The sequence below is a fragment of the Coregonus lavaretus genome (genome assembly GCF_964263955.1).
Source record: "Coregonus lavaretus genome assembly, chromosome: 7".
NCBI classification, from domain to species: Eukaryota; Metazoa; Chordata; class Actinopteri; order Salmoniformes; family Salmonidae; genus Coregonus; species Coregonus lavaretus.
In genome coordinates, this window is record NC_139994.1 from 2,955,250 (window position 1) to 2,975,581 (window position 20,332).

General features: G+C 44.6%; 1 protein-coding gene across 1 annotated transcript in view; it reads left to right on the forward strand.

The window, feature by feature from the left end:
* Positions 1–14,308: 14,308 nt before the first annotated feature.
* The window catches only part of LOC311131841 (gamma-aminobutyric acid type B receptor subunit 1-like), a gene marked incomplete at both ends in the record, with an annotated part of 121,386 nt that continues 115,362 nt past the window's right edge, over positions 14,309–20,332 (forward strand). The window contains 5 exons of the mRNA XM_084164970.1: positions 14,309–14,623; positions 14,876–15,124; positions 15,189–15,268; positions 15,592–15,792; positions 15,881–15,905. Coding sequence (XP_084021096.1) covers positions 14,309–14,623; positions 14,876–15,124; positions 15,189–15,268; positions 15,592–15,792; positions 15,881–15,905 — 870 coding nt within the window. The remainder of the gene's footprint in view (positions 14,624–14,875; positions 15,125–15,188; positions 15,269–15,591; positions 15,793–15,880; positions 15,906–20,332) is intronic.

Consider the following 20,332-nt stretch of genomic DNA (forward strand, 5'->3'; position numbering starts at 1 on the left):
GGTCAATCACCCTCGGTCTGAGGCTCCATGCAAGATCTCACCTCCTGGGGCATCAATGATCATGAGGAAGGTGAGGGATCAGCCCAGAACTACACAACAGGACCTGGTCAATGACCTGAAGAGAGCTGGGACCACAGTCTCAAAGAAAACCATTAGTAACACACTACGCCGTCATGGATTAAAATCCTGCAGCGCACGCAAGGTCCCCCTGCTCAAGCCAGCGCATGTCCAGGCCCGTCTGAAGTTTGCCAATGACCATCTGGATGATCCAGAGGAGGAATGGGAGAAGGTCATGTGGTCTGATGAGACAAAAATAGAGCTTTTTGGTCTAAACTCCACTCGCCGTGTTTGGAGGAAGAAGAAGGATGAGTACAACCCCAAGAACACCATCCCAACCGTGAAGCATGGAGGTGGAAACATCATTCTTTGGGGATGCTTTTCTGCAAAGGGGACAGGACAACTGCACCGTATTGAGGGGAGGATGGATGGGGCCATGTATCGCGAGATCTTGGCCAACAACCTCCTTCCCTCAGTAAGAGCATTGAAGATGGGTCGTGGCTGGATCTTCCAGCATGACAACGACCCGAAACACACAGCTTTTCTGATGTATCAAATACTTATGTCATGCAATAAAATGCAAATTAATTACTTAAAAATCATACAATGTGATTTTCTGGATTTTTTATGATAAAAATTACAGACCTCTACATGCTTTGTAAGTAGGAAAACCTGCAAAATCGGCAGTGTATCAAATACTTGTTCTCCCCACTGTATATATATATATATATATATATATATATATATATATATTACTCTCTCTCTCTCTCTATCTTTATATATTACTCTCTCTCTCTCAATTTCAATTCAATTCAATTTAAGGGCTTTAACATTGCCAAAGCAAGTGAAATAGATCATAAACAAAAGTGAAATAAAAATATTAACAGTAAACATTACACTCACAAAAGTTCCAAAAGAATAAAGACATTTCAAGTTTCATATTATGTGCAAATAGTTAAAGTACAAAAGGGAAAATAAAAAAACATAAATATAGGTTGTATTTACAATGGTGTTTGTTCTTCACTAGTTGCCCTTTTCTTGTGGCAACAGGTCACACATCTTGCTGCTGTGATGGCACACTGTGGTATTTCACCCAATATATATGGGAATTTATCTAAATTAGATTTTTTTCAAATTCTTTGTGGGTCTGTGTAATCTGAGGGAAGTATGTGTCTTTAATATCGTCATACATTTGGTAGGAGGTCAGGAAGTGCAGCTCAGTTTCCACATCATTTTGTTGGCAGTGTGAACATTGCGTGTCTTCTCTTGAGACCCAGGTCTGCCTACGGTGGCCTTTCTCAATAGCAAGGCTATGCTCACTGAGTCTGTACATATTCAAAGCTTTCCTTAAGTTTGGGACAGTCACAGTGGTCAGGTATTCTACCACTGTGCCCTCTCTGTTTAGGGCCAAATAGCATTCTAGTTTGCTCTGTTTTTTTGTTAATTCTTTCCAATGTGTCAAGTAATTCTCTTTTTGTTTTCTCATGATTTGGTTGGGTCTAATTGTGTTGCTGTCCTGGGACTCTGCGAGGTCCGTTTGTGTTCGTGAACAGAGCCCCAGGACCAGCTTGCTTAGGGGACTCTTCTCCAGGTTCATCTCTCTGTAGGTGATGGCTTTGTTATGGAAGGTTTGGGAATCACTTCCATTTAGGTGGTTGTAGAATTGAACGGCTCTTTTCTGGATGTTGATAATTAGAGGGTATCGGCCTAATTCTGCACTGCATGCATTATTTGGTGTTTTACGTTGTACACTGAGGATATTTTTGCAAAATTCTGCATGCAGTCTGAATTTGGTGTTTGTCCCATTTTGTGAATTTCTGGTTGGTGAGCGGACCCCAGACCTCACAACCATAAAGGGCAATGTGTTCTATAACTTAATCAAGTATTTTTAGCCAGATCCTAATTGGTATGTCGAATTTTATGTTCCTTTTGATGGCATAGAAGGCCCTTTTAGGTGCTGCTGTAGGCCCTCCTTGGTTGGTGACAGAAGCACCAGATCGTCAGCAAATATTATACATTTTACATCAGATTTAAGTAGGGTGAGGCCGGGTGCTGCAGACTGTTCTAGTGCCCTCGCCAATTCTTTGATATGAATGGTGAAGAGGGTGGGGCTTGAACTGCATCCCTGTCTCACCCCATGGCCCTGTGGAAAGAAATGTGTGTGTTTTTTGCCAATTTTAACCGCACACTTGTTGTTTGTGTACATGGATTTTATAATGTCGTATGTTTTTCCCCCAACCCCACTTTCCATCAATTTGTATAGCAGACCCTCATGCCAAATTGATTCAAAAGCCTTTTTGAAATCAACAAAGCAAAAGACTTTGCTTTGTTTTGTATTGTTTGTTTGTCAAGTAGGGTGTGCAGGGTGAATACGTGGTCTGTCGTACGGTAATTTGGTAAAAAGCCAATTATTTTGCTGTTTGTTCCTTGTTATAGGGCCAAAAAGATTGGAGAAGTGGTTTACCCATACATCTCAGTTTTGGATAGATAGCTCTTCGTGTTGTTGTTTGTTTAGTGTTTTCCAATTTTCCCAGAAGTGGTTAGAGTCTATGGATTCTTCAGTTACATTGAGTGGATTTCTGACGTGCTGTTTCTTCTTTTTCCGTAGTGTATTTCTGTATTGTTTTAGTGATTCACCATAGTGAAGGCTCAGGTTTTCTGCGTCTCTATGTTTTTGGTTGGATGGGTTTCTCAATGTCTTTCTTAGGTTTTTGCATTCTTCATCAAACCATTTGTCATTGTTGTTACTTCTCTTCGGTTTTCTGTTAGAGATTTTTAGATTTCATAGGGAAGCTGAGAGGTCAAATATACTGTTTAGTATTTCTACTGCCAAGTTTACACATTCTCTCTCACTCTCTCTCCCTCTCTCTCCCTCTTTCACTTTTTCCCTAAATTTCTTGTCCCTTCTTTTCCATAACTGCTCTCACAGATTACAGATGCACAGAGAGACTGGAGTGTGCCATCCTATGCTTGCTCCTGTGGACAGATAGACAGATGGATCAGACATAATGACGGACAGACAGGCATGTATGCCTTAAAGTCACGTCACTCTTCTGTGGACAAAAACATGCCATCTGTCAGAAGTTAAATGAATTCACCTTTAACTTCACTCGCTCACTCTTTCTCTCCATAGACATATATCGAATGCTCACCAGGCCTCAAATGGGACACAGAGTGAGAGAGGGAGGAAGAGAGAGAGAGTGAGAGAGGGAGGAAGAGAGAGGGAGAGAGAGAAGAGAGAGAGAGAGAGAGAGAGAGAGAGAGAGAGAGAGAGAGAGAGAGAGCGATAGAAAGAGAAAGAGAAAGAGAAAGAGAAAGAGAAAGAGAAAGAGAAAGAGAAAGAGAAAGAGAAAAAGAGAGTGGAGTTGACAGGGTCAATTGGAGATGCACCTCAGCCTGACATTTGGCATTACAAAGGGCTAACGTACGCTCTCACTATCATAAAATATATTTTTTTGCTTTATGCTTGTGTACTATTGTTTTTTTTTTTATCTCAGAGCACAAAGAAACAGTCTTAAAATAGAATTCACAAATAATAGGCAGGAAAAAAATAAATGGTAATTCAATAGCTGAGATATAATCTCAATAGCTGAGATATAATCTCAATAGCTGAGATATAATCTTAATAGCTGAGATATAATCTTAATAGCTGAGATATAATCTTAATAGCTGAGATATAATTAATCCACCATAATTCAATCCTTATTCCTTTATTTTGTGTATTTTGTTAGCTCAACCCATTTCTCCTTCTTTAACGTGTGTATGTGTAAACACTGGCAATATGTTTATGAAAGTCATTGATAATAAACAAATAAACACATTGGTTAGTATCTTGAATTGAGTGTTTGCTTTCCAATATACAGTATGTATTAAATAAATGTCCAACTCAGGTCCAGCTCTCTTCCCTCCTCTGACACCTGAAACGCATGTATGTTGTTCATCCACTATTCCATGAGATGAAGTATCTACCCTTCTGTATTGTGTCTATGATAAATGATGTAGTATCTACCCTTCTGTATTGTGTCTATGAGAAATGATGTAGCATCTAGGCTTCTGTATTGTGTCTATGATAAATGATGTAGCATCTAGGCTCCTGTATTGTGTCTATGATAAATTATGTAGCATCTAGGCTTCTGTATTGTGTCTATGATAAATGATGTAGCATCTAGGCTTCTGTATTGTGTCTATGATAAATGATGTAGTATCTAGTCTTCTGTATTGTGTCTATGATAAATGATGTAGCATCTAGGCTTCGGTATTGCGTCTATGATAAATGATGTAGTATCTAGTCTTCGGTATTGTGTCTATGATAAATGATGTAGTATCTAGTCTTCGGTATTGTGTCTATGATAAATGATGTAGTATCTAGTCTTCTGTATTGTGTCTATGATAAATGATGTAGTATCTAGTCTTCTGCATTCTGTCTATGATAAATGATGTAGTATCTAGTCTTCTGTATTGTGTCTATGATAAATGATGTAGTTGTGACACTCTGGCTCTGGGACTTTTGTATTTGAGCCAGGGTGTATTTTGTTTTGTTGGGTTTTGGTTTTGTATTTCTAGGTTTGCCTTTCTGTTGGTTGTATTTCTAGGTTTGGTCTATGACTCCCAATCGGAGGTAACGAGTGTCAGCTGTCGGCTCGTTATCTCTGATTGGGAGCCATATTTATTCTGAATGTTTTCCTGTGGGTATTGTGGGTTTTTGTTCTAAGTTCTGTCAGTGTTGCAGAGGACTTCACGTATCGGTCTTGTTTTGTTGTTTTGTTCCAGACTTTGATATATAAAGTCATGTTTCTTGGACACGCTGCGCCTTGGTCATATTTAGACGACATAGACCACCGTGACAGAAAAACCCACCATCATAGGACCAAGCAACGTGTCAAGCGGCAACAGGACCCTGCTCCTAAGGATTCATGGACATGGGAGGAGATATTGGACGGAAAAGGGTCATGGACTTGGGAGGAAATCCTGGATGGGATGGATCGCCGTCCATGGAGCGAGACAGTGGAGAGGCGACGGAGAGAGGAGCAACGGCGTCGGCAGGGACATCGTCGGAAGGATGAGAGGCAACCCAAAAAAAAAAATTTGGGGGGGCACATGGCTTGGGCGGCTGGGCAGCAGGAGGCTGCCACAGGGAGATGTGGAGAGAAGGCTTTCGGATTACGGGAGCCATTGGCGAGTAGAGGGAGGGAAGTTGTTGTGGCACGGCGTGAGAGACTGAGGTGTGTTACCAGTCCGGTCCGGCCCGTTCCTGATCCCCAGTTAAGGCCAGTGGTGTGTGTTCCCGGTACGGACCGGCCTGTTCCTACTCCACGCACCAGGTCCACGATGTGCGTCGCCAGCCCAGCTCGGCCTGTTCCTACTCCCTGGACTTACCGTGGAGAGCGAGAGTACGGGCAGACACCGTGTTACGCAGTAGAGCGCATGGTGTCTCCTGTACGCAGGCATAGCCCGGTTCGGTACATTCCAGCTCCACGTATCGGCCGGGCTAGATTGAGCGTTGAGCCGAATGTCATGAAGCCGGCCCAACGCATCAGGCCACCAGTGCGTCTTCTCGGGCCGGCGTACAGGGCACCAGCCTTACGCATGGTGTTCCCGGTTCGCCCACATAGGCCGGTGCGGGTTATTCCACCTCCCCGTACTGGTCGGGCGACGGGGAGCATCAACCCGGGTAAGGTTGGGCAGGCTCAGTGCTCAAGGGGGCCAGTAAGCCTGCACGGTCCGGTATTTCCGGCGCCACCTCCCCGCTCCAGCTCAGTACCACCTGTGCCTACACCACGCACCAAGCCTCCTGTGTGTTCCCCGAGTCCTGTGCGTCCTGTTGCTGCTCTCCGCACTAGGCCTTATGTGCGTCCCCAGGGTCCAGCATGCCCTGTTCCTTCTCCCCGCACTAGGCTTTATGTGCGTTCCCAGGGTCCAGCATACCCTGTTGCTTCTCCCCGCACTAGCCCTGAGATGCGTGTCCTCAGCCCGGTACCTCCAGTTCCGGCACCACGCACCAGGCCTACGGTGCGCCTCAGACGGCCAGAGTCTGCCGTCTGCCCAACGGGGCCTGAACTGCCCGTCTGCCCAAAGGCGCTTAAGCCGCCCGTCTGCCATGAGCCGTCAGAGCCGTCCGCCAGACCGGAGCCGCTAGAGCCTTCCGCCAGACAGGATCAGCCAGAGCCTTCCGCCAGACAGGATCAGCCAGAGCCTTCCGCCAGCCATGAGCAGCCAGATCCGTCAGCCAGCCATGAGCAGCCAGATCCGTCAGCCAGCCATGAGCAGCCAGATCCGTCGGCCAGCCATGAGCAGCCAGATCCGTCAGCCAGCCATGAGCAGCCAGATCCGTCAGCCAGCCATGAGCAGCCAGATCCTTCAGCCAGACATGAGCCGGCCAGCCAGGATCAGCCAGAGCCGTCCAGCCAGGACCCGCCAGAGCCAGCCAGCCAGGATCCGCCATTGAGTCCGGTGCTGTCCCTTAGCCCGGTGCTGCCCCTTATCCTGGTGCTGCCCCTTAGTCCGGTACTGCCCCTTAGTCCGGTGCTGCCCCTTAGTCCGGTGCTGCCCTTTAGTCCGGTGCCGCCCCTTAATCCAGTGGGGTTTAGTTGGGGGGTGGTCATGTGGAGGAGGCTACGGAAGCGGATAGTGACTAAGGTGGGGTGGGGACCACGACCAGGGCCAGAACCGCCACCGTGGACAGACGCCCACCCAGACCCTCCCCTAGACTGTATGCTGGTGCGCCCGGAGTGCGCACCTTTAGGGGGGGGTACTGTGACACTCTGGCTCTGGGACTTTTGTATTTGAGCCAGGGTGTATTTTGTTTTGTTGGGTTTTGGTTTTGTATTTCTAGGTTTGCCTTTCTGTTGGTTGTATTTCTAGGTTTGGTCTATGACTCCCAATCGGAGGTAACGAGTGTCAGCTGTCGGCTCGTTATCTCTGATTGGGAGCCATATTTATTCTGAATGTTTTCCTGTGGGTATTGTGGGTTTTTGTTCTAAGTTCTGTCAGTGTTGCAGAGGACTTCACGTATCGGTCTTGTTTTGTTGTTTTGTTCCAGACTTTGATATATAAAGTCATGTTTCTTGGACACGCTGCGCCTTGGTCATATTTAGACGACATAGACCACCGTGACAGTAGTATCTAGTCTTCTGCATTCTGTCTATGATAAATGATGTAGTATCTAGTCTTCTGCGTTGTGTCTATGATAAATGATGTAGTATCTAGTCTTCGGTATTGTGTCTATGATAAATGATGTAGTATCTAGTCTTAGGTATTGCGTCTATGATAAATGATGTAGTATCTAGTCTTCGGTATTGTGTCTATGATAAATGATGAAGTATCTAGTCTTCGGTATTGTGTCTATGATAAATGATGTAGTATCTAGTCTTCGGTATTGCGTCTATGATAAATGATGTAGTATCTAGTCTTCTGTATTGTGTCTATGATAAATGATGTAGTATCTAGTCTTCGGTATTGTGACTATGATAAATGATGTAGTATCTAGTCTTCTGCATTCTGTCTATGATAAATGATGTAGTATCTAGTCTTCTGTATTGTGTCTATGATAAATGATGTAGTATCTAGTCTTCTGCATTCTGTCTATGATAAATGATGTAGTATCTAGTCTTCTGCGTTGTGTCTATGATAAATGATGTAGTACCTATCCTTCTGTATTGTGTCTATGATAAATGATGTAGCATCTAGACTTCTGTAATGTGTCTATGATAAATGATGTAGCATCTAGGCTTCTGTATTGTGTCTATGATAAATGATGTAGCATCTAGGCTTCTGTATTGTGTCTATGATAAATGATGTAGCATCTAGGCTTCTGTATTGTGTCTATGATAAATGATGTAGTATCTAGTCTTCTGTATTGTGTCTATGATAAATGATGTAGCATCTAGGCTTCGGTATTGCGTCTATGATAAATGATGTAGTATCTAGTCTTCGGTATTGTGTCTATGATAAATGATGTAGTATCTAGTCTTCGGTATTGTGTCTATGATAAATGATGTAGTATCTAGTCTTCGGTATTGTGTCTATGATAAATGATGTAGTATCTAGTCTTCGGTATTGTGTCTATGATAAATGATGTAGTATCTAGTCTTCGGTATTGTGTCTATGATAAATGATGTAGTATCTAGTCTTCGGTATTGTGTCTATGATAAATGATGTAGTATCTAGTCTTCTGCATTCTGTCTATGATAAATTATGTAGTATCTAGTCTTCTGTATTGTGTCTATGATAAATGATGTAGTATCTAGTCTTCTGCATTCTGTCTATGATAAATGATGTAGTATCTAGTCTTTTGCGTTGTGTCTATGATAAATGATGTAGTATCTAGTCTTCGGTATTGTGTCTATGATAAATGATGTAGTATCTAGTCTTCGGTATTGCGTCTATGATAAATGATGTAGTATCTAGTCTTCGGTATTGTGTCTATGATAAATGATGTAGTATCTAGTCTTCGGTATTGTGTCTATGATAAATGATGTAGTATCTAGTCTTCGGTATTGCGTCTATGATAAATGATGTAGTATCTAGTCTTCTGTATTGTGTCTATGATAAATGATGTAGTATCTAGTCTTCTGCATTCTGTCTATGATAAATGATGTAGTATCTAGTCTTCTGCGTTGTGTCTATGATAAATGATGTAGTATCTACCCTTCTGTATTGTGTCTATGATAAATGATGTAGCATCTAGGCTTCTGTAATGTGTCTATGATAAATGATGTAGCATCTAGGCTTCGGTATTGTGTCTATGATAAATGATGTAGCATCTAGGCTTCGGTATTGCGTCTATGATAAATGATGTAGTATCTAGTCTTCGGTATTGTGTCTATGATAAATGATGTAGTATCTAGTCTTCGGTATTGTGTCTATGATAAATGATGCAGTATCTAGTCTTCGGTATTGTGTCTATGATAAATGATGTAGTATCTAGTTTTCGGTATTGTGTCTATGATAAATGATGTAGTATCTAGTCTTCGGTATTGTGTCTATGACAAATGATGTAGTATCTAGTCTTCGGTATTGTGTCTATGATAAATGATGTAGTATCTAGTCTTCGGTATTGTGTCTATGATAAATGATGCAGTATCTAGTCTTCGGTATTGTGTCTATGATAAATGATGTAGTATCTAGTCTTCGGTATTGTGTCTATGATAAATGATGTAGTATCTAGTTTTCGGTATTGTGTCTGTGATAAATGATGTAGTATCTAGTCTTCGGTATTGCGTCTATGATAAATGATGTAGTATCTAGTCTTCTGTATTGCGTCTATGATAAATGATGTAGTATCTAGTCTTCTGCATTCTGTCTATGATAAATGATGTAGTATCTAGTCTTCTGCGTTGTGTCTATGATAAATGATGTAGTATCTACCCTTCTGTATTGTGTCTATGATAAATGATGTAGCATCTAGGCTTCTGTAATGTGTCTATGATAAATGATGTAGCATCTAGGCTTCTGTATTGTGTCTATGATAAATGATGTAGCATCTAGGCTTCTGTATTGTGTCTATGATAAATGATGTAGCATCTAGGCTTCTGTATTGTGTCTATGATAAATGATGTAGTATCTAGTCTTCTGTATTGTGTCTATGATAAATGATGTAGCATCTAGGCTTCGGTATTGCGTCTATGATAAATGATGTAGTATCTAGTCTTCGGTATTGTGTCTATGATAAATGATGTAGTATCTAGTCTTCGGTATTGTGTCTATGATAAATAATGCAGTATCTAGTCTTCGGTATTGTGTCTATGATAAATGATGTAGTATCTAGTCTTCGGTATTGTGTCTATGATAAATGATGTAGTATCTAGTCTTCGGTATTGTGTCTATGATAAATGATGTAGTATCTAGTCTTCGGTATTGTGTCTATGATAAATGATGTAGTATCTAGTCTTCGGTATTGTGTCTATGATAAATGATGTAGTATCTAGTCTTCGGTATTGTGTCTATGATAAATGATGTAGTATCTAGTCTTCTGTATTGTGTCTATGATAAATGATGTAGTATCTAGTCTTCTGTATTGCGTCTATGATAATGATGTAGTATCTAGTCTTCTGCATTCTGTCTATGATAAATGATGTAGTATCTAGTCTTCTGTATTGTGTCTATGATAAATGATGTAGTATCTAGTCTTCTGCATTCTGTCTATGATAAATGATGTAGTATCTAGTCTTCTGCGTTGTGTCTATGATAAATGATCTAGTATCTAGTCTTCGGTATTGTGTCTATGATAAATGATGTAGTATCTAATCTTCTGTATTGTGTCTATGATAAATGATGTAGTATCTAGTCTTCTGCATTCTGTCTATGATAAATGATGTAGTATCTAGTCTTCGGTATTGTGTCTATGATAAATGATGTAGTATCTACCCTTCTGTATTGTGTCTATGATAAATGATGTAGTATCTACCCTTCTGTATTGTGTCTATGATAAATGATGTAGTATCTAGTCTTCTGCATTCTGTCTATGATAAATGATGTAGTATCTAGTCTTCTGTATTGCGTCTATGATAAATGATGTAGTAGCTAGTCTTCGTTATTGCGTCTATGATAAATGATGTAGTAGCTAGTCTTCGGTATTGCGTCTATGATAAATGATGTAGTAGCTAGTCTTCGGTATTGCGTCTATGATAAATGATGTAGTAGCTAGTCTTCGGTATTGCGTCTATGATAAATGATGTAGTAGCTAGTCTTCGGTATTGCGTCTATGATAAATGATGTAGTATCTAGTCTTCGGTATTGCGTCTATGATAAATGATGTAGTATCTAGTCTTCGGTATTGCGTCTATGATAAATGATGTAGTATCTAGTCTTCGGTATTGTGTCTATGATAAATGATGTAGTATCTAGTCTTCGGTATTGTGTCTATGATAAATGATGTAGTATCTAGTCTTCGGTATTGTGTCTATGATAAATGATGTAGTATCTAGTCTTCGGTATTGCGTCTATGATAAATGATGTAGTATCTAGTCTTCGGTATTGCGTCTATGATAAATGAGGTAGTATCTACCCTTCTGTATTGTGTCTATGATAAATGATGTAGTATCTAGTCTTCTGCATTGTGTCTATGATAAATGATGTAGTAGCTAGTCTTCGGTATTGCGTCTATGATAAATGATGTAGTATCTAGTCTTCTGTATTGCGTCTATGATAAATTATGTAGTATCTAGTCTTCTGTATTGCGTCTATGATAAATGATGTAGTATCTAGTCTTCGGTATTGTGTCTAAGATAAATGATGTAGTAGCTAGTCTTCGGTATTGCGTCTATGATAAATGATGTATTATCTAGTCTTCGGTATTGTGTCTATGATAAATGATGTAGTATCTAGTCTTCGGTATTGTGTCTATGATAAATGATGTAGTATCTAGTCTTCGGTATTGCGTCTATGATAAATGTAACAAACACAGCTCCCCCACTGTTTTAGCTGCTCTCCATTTCCACCTTCAGGGAGCTGCAAAGCCAGCACAAAGTACGCATTTACAGGGAATGGCAGAAACGAATGTAAGGTGTTGGTTAAGATTGCTTTCTTTTGTACTGCGTCATGTGAAAACATGAATCACTGTCTGTTTTGCACTCACACAAACACGCCCACACACAAATGCCCACACACACACACACACACACACACATACCAGACACATTCATGCTTAGCTATATTGAGTTGTCTGTGTACCCCTGCCTCCAACCAACATGATAACATGCAGAAATATTCAGTAGAATCAGCAAGTTAATATATGGACTGAATTCATCGTATGATAGATGCTAGCTATTTGGCATTGTGCTCCTCTGTCGTATCAGGTTTCTCAAGAGACTCTGAGTGCATTTAGTCTACTGTATGTATGAGTCCTGCAAGCAGACTGCATGTGTGTCTCTAGAACACACACAAACACACACACACACACACACACACAGACAGACACACAAACACACAAACACACAAACACAAACACACACACACACACACACACAGACAGACACACAAACACAAACACACACACACACACACACACACACACACAGACAGACACACAAACACACACAAACACACACACACAGACACACACACACAAACACAAACACACACACACAGACACACACACACACACAGACAGACAGACACACAAACACACACACACAGACACACACACACACACACACACACAAACACACACACAGAAATGTGATTTTGGTGTTCTACGATGTTTTGAGTTTTCTTTAGAGAGACAACACATTGTTTGGTGTATTTTAAAGCTTAATTTGACCAGCGTTGCAAGGATTCCCTGCTGCTCACACTCCACACCATACGTCCAAGGCCACTGCTACACGTTCACGAAAAATACATACTCTATCAAAATCAAATCTACCTTGTAGTTTACGTGTTAATGTACTGTAAGCAAGTATAAGACATGTTTTTAAGAAAACAAAAACCGCATCCGAAGGCTGAAAAAATGACAAATCTGGTGTTTTAGCACACACTCCAGAGGCTATTTAACCTTCCATCTGGCTCAGCATAAACGAGGACATACGATGTTCAATACATACAAAATCTTTATATCAAGTTCCATATAAGGCATCATCAGGGTACTACATTTAAGCAGACGCTCTTATCCAGAGCGACTTAGATGAGCAATTAGGGTTATGCGCCTTGCTCAAGGGCATATCGGCAGTTTTTTTTTCTCCCACCTAGCCGGCTCGGGGATTCAAACCAGCAACCTTACGATCTCTGGCCCAACACTCTTAACCGCCAGGCTACTTGCCGCCCTTCCGTTCCAAAGAACCACAACATGCGACACACAGCATGTAGTCACAGTACCGCACCATGAGGCCTGAATAGGGGCGGCAGGTAGCTTAGTGATTAAGAGCGTTGCGCCAGTAACCAAAAGGTCACTGGTTCTAATCCCCGAGCCGACTAGGTGAAAAAAATCTGTCAATGTGCCCTCGAGCAAGGCACTTAACCCTATTTGCTCCTGTAAGTCGCTCTGGATAAGAGTGTCTGCTATTAAAAAAAATGACTGACTAATAGTCTGGAATACTGTAGGTTCATGAGGTAAAATATTCATAAAATACTAAAAATAAAATACTAAAAATAAAATACTCTCCATCTAGTATTTCATCATCTGCTATACATGCTGACAGCTTTCATCTGTGTTTGTGTTTGTATGTGTGTGACAACGGATGCTGTCAGCCAACGAATATGGAAGGGGACTCATATATCTGACAAAAGTGCAGCCAACAACATATTATTGAAGGCAGTGTTTCAAGCCATATCTCTCTCTCTCGGTCCATGTCTCTCTCTCTTGTTTCATGATATCTCTCTCTCTCTCTTTATCTCTCTCTTGTTTCACGACATATCTCTCTCTCTGTCTGTCACGTCTACTCCCGCTCCCCCCCCCCCCTCCCCCCAGACGCTCGACGTCACCAGTCTACTGACCACCGATCCCGGCAACCCATCGTTACCTGGAAACAATTACTATTCACACCTGGACTTCATTACTACCAAGATGACTTACCATTTATCTAGCACTCTGTTGTTTCAGTCATCAGGTAGTATTGTTTATGTTTTCCTTGTTAGACGCTTCTCTTGTTTTTGTATTCATTCCATGTTCGTTTTCATTAAACTCACACTGCACTTGCATCCAGACTCCCTGTGTCTACGTTACAGAATACTACCTAAAAAATATGGAAGCTGCAGAAGAGAGATATATATATATGCCAGACGGTCGGCGAACAGGGACACCTACTCCACCAACACCACGATCAGCTGGCGCAACAGCGTGCGACTATGGATGAGGTCCTCCGCGTCCTCCACCGCCTCGACACCACCCGAGAGGATTCACTTTCAAATAGCGGAGGGCCTTCTACCACAAGTCGTCTCAGCGAGCCAGTCCCCCAGCCTACCCAGCAGTCTGCCCAGGTCAGTGATGCCCAACTGTCCCTCCCGGGAAAATATGACGGGACTCCATCCAAATGCTGTGGCTTCCTACTCCAGTGCTCCCTCTATCTCACTCATCAGACGGGAGCCCCCACAACCGAGTGGTCCAAGGTTGCCACGGTCATTTCCCTGCTGACTGGGCGGGCGTTGGAGTGGGCTACGGCCGTCTGGGAGAGAGGAGAGTAGGAGCTGGGTTTCTACGAGGGGTTCATGGCTCTGTTCAGGAGCGACTACTCCAACTCCGGCAGGGTGCCCAGACCGCTGCGGAGTACACCCTCACCTTCCGGAATGTGGCAGCAACCAGTGGATGGAATGAGCCGGAATGAGGAACGAGCCGGCGCTCCGCACCCTAGTCCGAAGAGGACTACGCGAGGAGGTCCAGACGGAGTTGGCGTGTCGGGACGACAACCTTTCCCTGGACAGGTACATCGCGATGGACATCCGTCTGAACAACCTTCTTCGGGAGAGTTGGCGGTCTCCTCGTGCCTCGCCTTCCTCCTTCGGCCGTCCTGAGGCAGAGCCTGAACCTATGGAGATAGGTGTCACACATCTCTCCGCGGCAGAGCGACGTCGCCGGAGACGGCTGGGGTTGTGTCCCTATTGCGGCCAGGAGGGGCACTGGCTACAGCTGTGTCCGGTGCGTCCCAAAGTCCACTGGGGCAGAGGGACAACCCTGTGATCATCATCCGTCTCCCAGGGTAGGCGTGAGTATTCCTTCATCATCGTTTTCCGCCAAACCCTTCCTGGTTTCTATTTCACTGTCTGGCTGTCCCTCAGGTGTTGTCTCTGCGGCTCTAGTGGACTCCGGTGCCGCGGGGAATTTCATGGACCCTTGTCTCCTCCCTCAACATCACCGCGTACCCGCTCTCCTCTCCTTGTCCGGTCCAAGACCTGGATAAACGACCGTTGGGATCCGGCACTATTACGCACATCACTCACCCTCACCGTGGGACCCAAACACCAGGAAAGCCTTCCCTTCCTCATCACCTCCGCACCTGTACACAAAGTCATCCTCCCGTGGCTCCAACTTCATAACCCCACCATCTCCTGGTCTGAGATGAGAATCACCACCTGGGGTTCAGGATTTCAGAGGACCTGCTTTCCCACACCCTGTGGTTCCACATCGGTGGAGGGTCCTGTAAGTGTTCTTTAGCCTATCAATCGGTCCTCCCGTATCGTTGGCTCTGTGTTGTGGGACGTAGATGTGGACACCGCTCAGGGAACCCGCTCCTGCCACCTGCCCTCCAGAGCGCCTCTACGTCCCTCGCCGCTGGACACCCAGGTATCACCCGCACCATCCAATACCTTTTTGATAAATACTGGTGGCCCACTTTGGCACAGGATGTCGCCCACTATGTAAACTCATGTTCAGTATGTACTGAATCCAAAACTCCCCGGCACGCTCCAGCAGGGAAACTACTTCCCCTTCCCGTGCCTCAGCAGCCTTGGTCACATCTGTCCATAGACTTTGTAATGGATCTCCCCCTTTCTGATGGTTTTACCACTATTCTGGTTGTTGTGGACAGATTCTCTACATCCTGCCGTTTTATCCCTCTCTCTGGTCTACCTACCGCTCTCCAGGTTGCTGAGACACTGTTCCAGCAGGTCTTCTGGCACTTTGGCCTTCCGGGAGGACATAGTTTCCGACCGTGGCCCCCAATTCACGTCACGTGTTTGGAGAGCCTTCATGGAGAAGCTGGGGTTCACGGCCAGCCTCACTTCCGGGTACCAGCCTCAGGCTAACGGGCAGGTGGAGAGGATGAAGCAGGAGCTGGGGAGATTCATGAGGGGCCACTTCCAGGACCGGTAGGGGGAGTGGGACCGATTCCTTCCTTGGGCAGAATACGCCCAGAATTCATTGTGACACTCCTCCACCGGGCTGACTCCGTTCCAGTGTGTTCTGGGTTATCAGCCAGAGAGTAAGAGCTATAGTGATAGGATGTGATATCTATAGTGATAGTAAGAGCTATAGTGATAGGATGTGATATCTATAGTGATAGCTATAGCTAACTAAAAAGCAGCAAGAAAGGATCACTTCAGCAGTGATGAATTCATGAACTTCTTCGACGAAAAGATCATGATCATTAGAAAGTAAATTACCTCTTTGAATCTGCTAATTTCTCCAAAGCTCAGCTGTCCTGAGTCTGCACAACACTGCCAGGACCTCGGATCAATGGAGACACTCAAGTTTTTTAATCCTATATCTCATGACATATTCATGAAAATAGTCATGGCCTCTAAACCTTCAAGCTGCATACTGGACCCTATTCCAACTTAACTTCTGAAAGAGCTACTTCCTGTGCTTGGCACTCCTATGTTTAACATAATAAATGGCTCCCTATCCACTAGATGTGAACCAAACTCACTAAAAGTGGCAGTAATAAAGCCTCTCTTGAAAAAACAAACCTTTGACCCAGAAAATGTAAAAAATTATCGCCGAACATCTCATTACAAAATCATGGGCATTAATATGGAGTTGGTCCCCCCTTTGCTGCTATAACAGACTCCACTCTTCTGGGAAGGCTTTCCACTAGATGTTGAAACATTGCTGCGGGGACTTCCATTCAGCCAAAAGAGCATACGTGAGGTCGGGCAATAATGCCTGGCTCGCAGTCGGAGATCCAGTTCATCCCAAAGTTGTTCGATGGAGTTGAGGTCAGGGCTCTGTGCAGGCCAGTCAAGTTCTTCCACACTGATCTCGACAAACCATTTCTGTATGGACCTCACTTTGTGCATGGAGATATTGTCATGCTGAAACAGGAAAGGGCCTTCACCAAACTATTGCCACAGAGTTGGTTGATCCCCGGGACCACCCATACACAAAAATGTATGCACGCATGACTGTAAGTCGCTTTGGATAAAAGCATCTGCTATATGGCATATTATTATTATTATTATAAAAGTTGGAAGCACAGAATCATCTAGAATGCCATTGTATGCTGTAGCGTTAAGATTTCCCTACACTGGAACTAAGGGGCCTAGCCCGAACCATGAAAAACAGCCCCAGACCATTATTCCTCCTCCACCAAACTTTATAGTTGGCACGATGCATTCGGGCAGGTAGCATTCTCCAGGCATCCGCCAAACCCAAATTTGTCCATCAGACTGCCAGATGGTGAAGCGTGATTTATCACTCCAGAGAACGCGTTTCCACTGCTCCAGAGTCCAATGGCGGCGAGCTTTACACCACTCCAGCCGATGCTTAGCACATGATGATCTTAGGCTTGTGTGCGGCTGCTCGGGCCATGGAAGCCCATTTCATGAAGCTCCCGACGAACAGTTATTGTGCTGACTTTGCTTCCAGAGGCAGTTTGGAACTCGGTAATGAGTGTTGCAACTGAGGACAGACGATTTTTATGCATTACGCGCTTCAGCACTTGGCGGTCCCATTCTGTGAGCTTGTGTGGCCTACCACGTCGCGGCTGAGCCGTTGTTGCTCCTAGACATTTCCACTTCACAATAACAGCACTTACAGTTGACCGGGGCAGCTCTAGCAGGGCAGAAATTTGCCGAACTGACTTGTTGGAAAGGTGGCATCCTATGACGGTGCCACGTTGAAAGTCACTGAGCTCTTCCGTATGGCCATTCTACTGCCAATGTTTGTCTATGGAGATTGCATGGCTGTGTGCTCGATTTTATACACCTGTCAGCAACGGGTGTGGCTGAAATAGCCTCAGTATTTACATACAGTACCAGTCCAAAGTTTGGCAACACCTACTCATTCAAGGGTTTTTCTTTATTTTTACTATTTTCTACATTGTAGAATAATAGTGAAGACATCCACACTATGAAATAACACATATGGAATCATGTAGTAACCAAAAAAGTGTTAAACAAATCAACATAGATTTTAGATTTTAGATTCTTCAAAGTAGCCACCCTTTGCCTTGATGACAGCGTTGCACACTCTTGGTATTCTCTCAACCAGCTTCATGAAGTAGTCACCTGGAATGCATTTCAATTAACAGGTGTGCCTTGTTAAAAGTTAATTTGTGGAATTTCTTTCCTTCGTAATGCATTTGAGCCAATCAGTTGTGTTGTGACAAGGTAGAGGGGGGGTATACAGAAGATAGCCCTGTTTGGTAAAAGATCAAGTCCATATTATGGCAAGAACAGCTCAAATAGAGAAACTACAGAGAAACTACAAAGAGAAACTACAGTCTTTAACTTTAAGACATGAAGGTCAGTCAATCCCAACATTTCAAGAACTTTGAAAGTTTCTTCAAGTGCAGTCGCAAAAACCATCAAGCGCTATGATGAAACTGGCTCTCATGAGGACCGCCACAGGAATGGAAGACCCAGAGTTACCTCTGATGCAGAGGATAAGTTCATTAGAGTTACCAGCCTCAGAAATGGCAGCCCAAATAAATGCTTCACAGAGTTCAAGTAACAGACATCTCAAAATCAACTGTTCAGAGGAGACTGCATGAATCAGGCCTTCAAGGTCGAATTGCTGCAAAGAAACCATATCTAAACGACACCAATAATAAGAAGAGACTTGCTTGGGCCAAGAAACACGAGCAATGGCCATTAGATGGGTGGAAATCTGTCCTTTGGTCTGATGAGTCCAAATTTGAGATTTTTGGTTCCAACCGCTGTGTCATTGTGAGATGCAGAGTAGGTGAACGGATTATCTCCACATGTGTGGTTCCCACCGTGAAGCATGAAGGAGGAGGAGGTGTGATGGTGTGGGGGTGCTTTGCTGGTGACACTGTCTGATTCTTTAGAATTCAAGGCACACTTAACCGGCATGGCTTCCACAGCATTCTGCAGCGATACGTTCTCCCATCTGGGAGGTTGGGGTCCAGAACGTCCCCAGCCGGAACCGAGCTCCTCTCCTCAGGGCCATAACCCTCCCAGTCCACCAGGTAACCTGGAGTCCAGCAGGTCCCTCACCGCATACGCCGGACTCCCGTCAATGTCCAGGGGCGGAGGGGACGTACCCCGGGGGAAGGCATCCGTCAGAGGACCAGGAACCACCAGCCTGAGGAGAGACACATGAAAAGTGGGTGAAACACAGTAGTGAGGGCGAAGGAGCAGCCGGTACGACACCTCATTAATCTGCCGGAGGACCTTAAACGGCCCCTCAAACCGGGGGCTCAGTTTCTTGCAGGGCAGGCGGAGAGGGAGGTTTTGAGTGGACAGCCAGACACGATCACCAGGCTGGAATACGGGAGCCTCACTGCGGTGGCGGTCAGCTTGGTCCTTCTGCCGACGAATGGCCCTCTGGAGACGGACATGGGCGGCGTCCCAGACAGTGCGTTGGGTTTCCATTCCTGTGTTGCCGAGGTGGTGCGCTCAGACCGGTGGCTCAGTAGACCGGCGAATCAGAGCGCCGGAGGGGAGCAATGGGAGGAGACGTGACACATAGCTCCGAGGTAGGAGTCAGAGCACGCCGGAGTTTGGCTCTCCCACTCCGCGGTAGCCCAGGAAAGGGCCCAACCCGTCAACAGAGTGATAATGTAGGTCACCCGGCCCTGCTCCGTCGGGAAGGAGGAGGGTTGTAGGCTTAATATCAGGGAACACTGGGTGAGGAATTCCCTGCAGCCCTCTGGACGTCCGTCATACCTCTCCGGAGGTGGTAGGCGGGGTTCCCACGATGTCGCAGGGGAGACTGGAGACGCCGCTGCCGCGGCTTCCGCTCTGCCGGCTGCCGGGGCTGGTCGGGTTTCCATCCGGCTCTGCACGGCAATCGGCAGCTGGCGGATATCCTCGGTGATCTGCTGCAGGCTGCGGTCGTGCTGGGTCCATATTGGCTCTGTTTTCTGTAAGGGTTGGTGTGAGTTGTGACCCAGGTGCTGTGCAGGATAGACAGTAGGCAGTAGGCAGAGATTGTGAAACAAGGTTCTTTACTGGTGGTCCCAAAACCAGGATACAAAATAACGGACTTGTCACCAAAAAATAAAAGAGGTTCAAATTGGTCTCCAAAAACAGGCTGACAGCAAACATACGAAATACTAACTATGACTGAAAACAACAATGAAACAGGGAGAACACTTCTCAAGTACCTGTATATACGTCTCGCAATCAGAGACTGATTAGTACTGTTTGGCAATCGAGAAATAGCAGAGAAAACAGAGCAAGGGAACACAGGGAAGTGAGGGCATAAATACACAGGTGAACAGGTAGACACAGGTGACACCAATAGGATAATGATTAGCCCAGGCTGTGAGTGAGGAGGTGCCTAAGGTTGTCGGAGGATGACACCTAGTGGGCCGCTCCGGAACTGCGACCCCCTCCTGTAACATATTCACAGATCTGATTTTAAAAAATGTTTATTTAAGCAGGGAGTCCCATTGAGCCAAGGTCTCTTTTGCAAGGGAGCCCTGCAGGAGAGAGTGTGTCT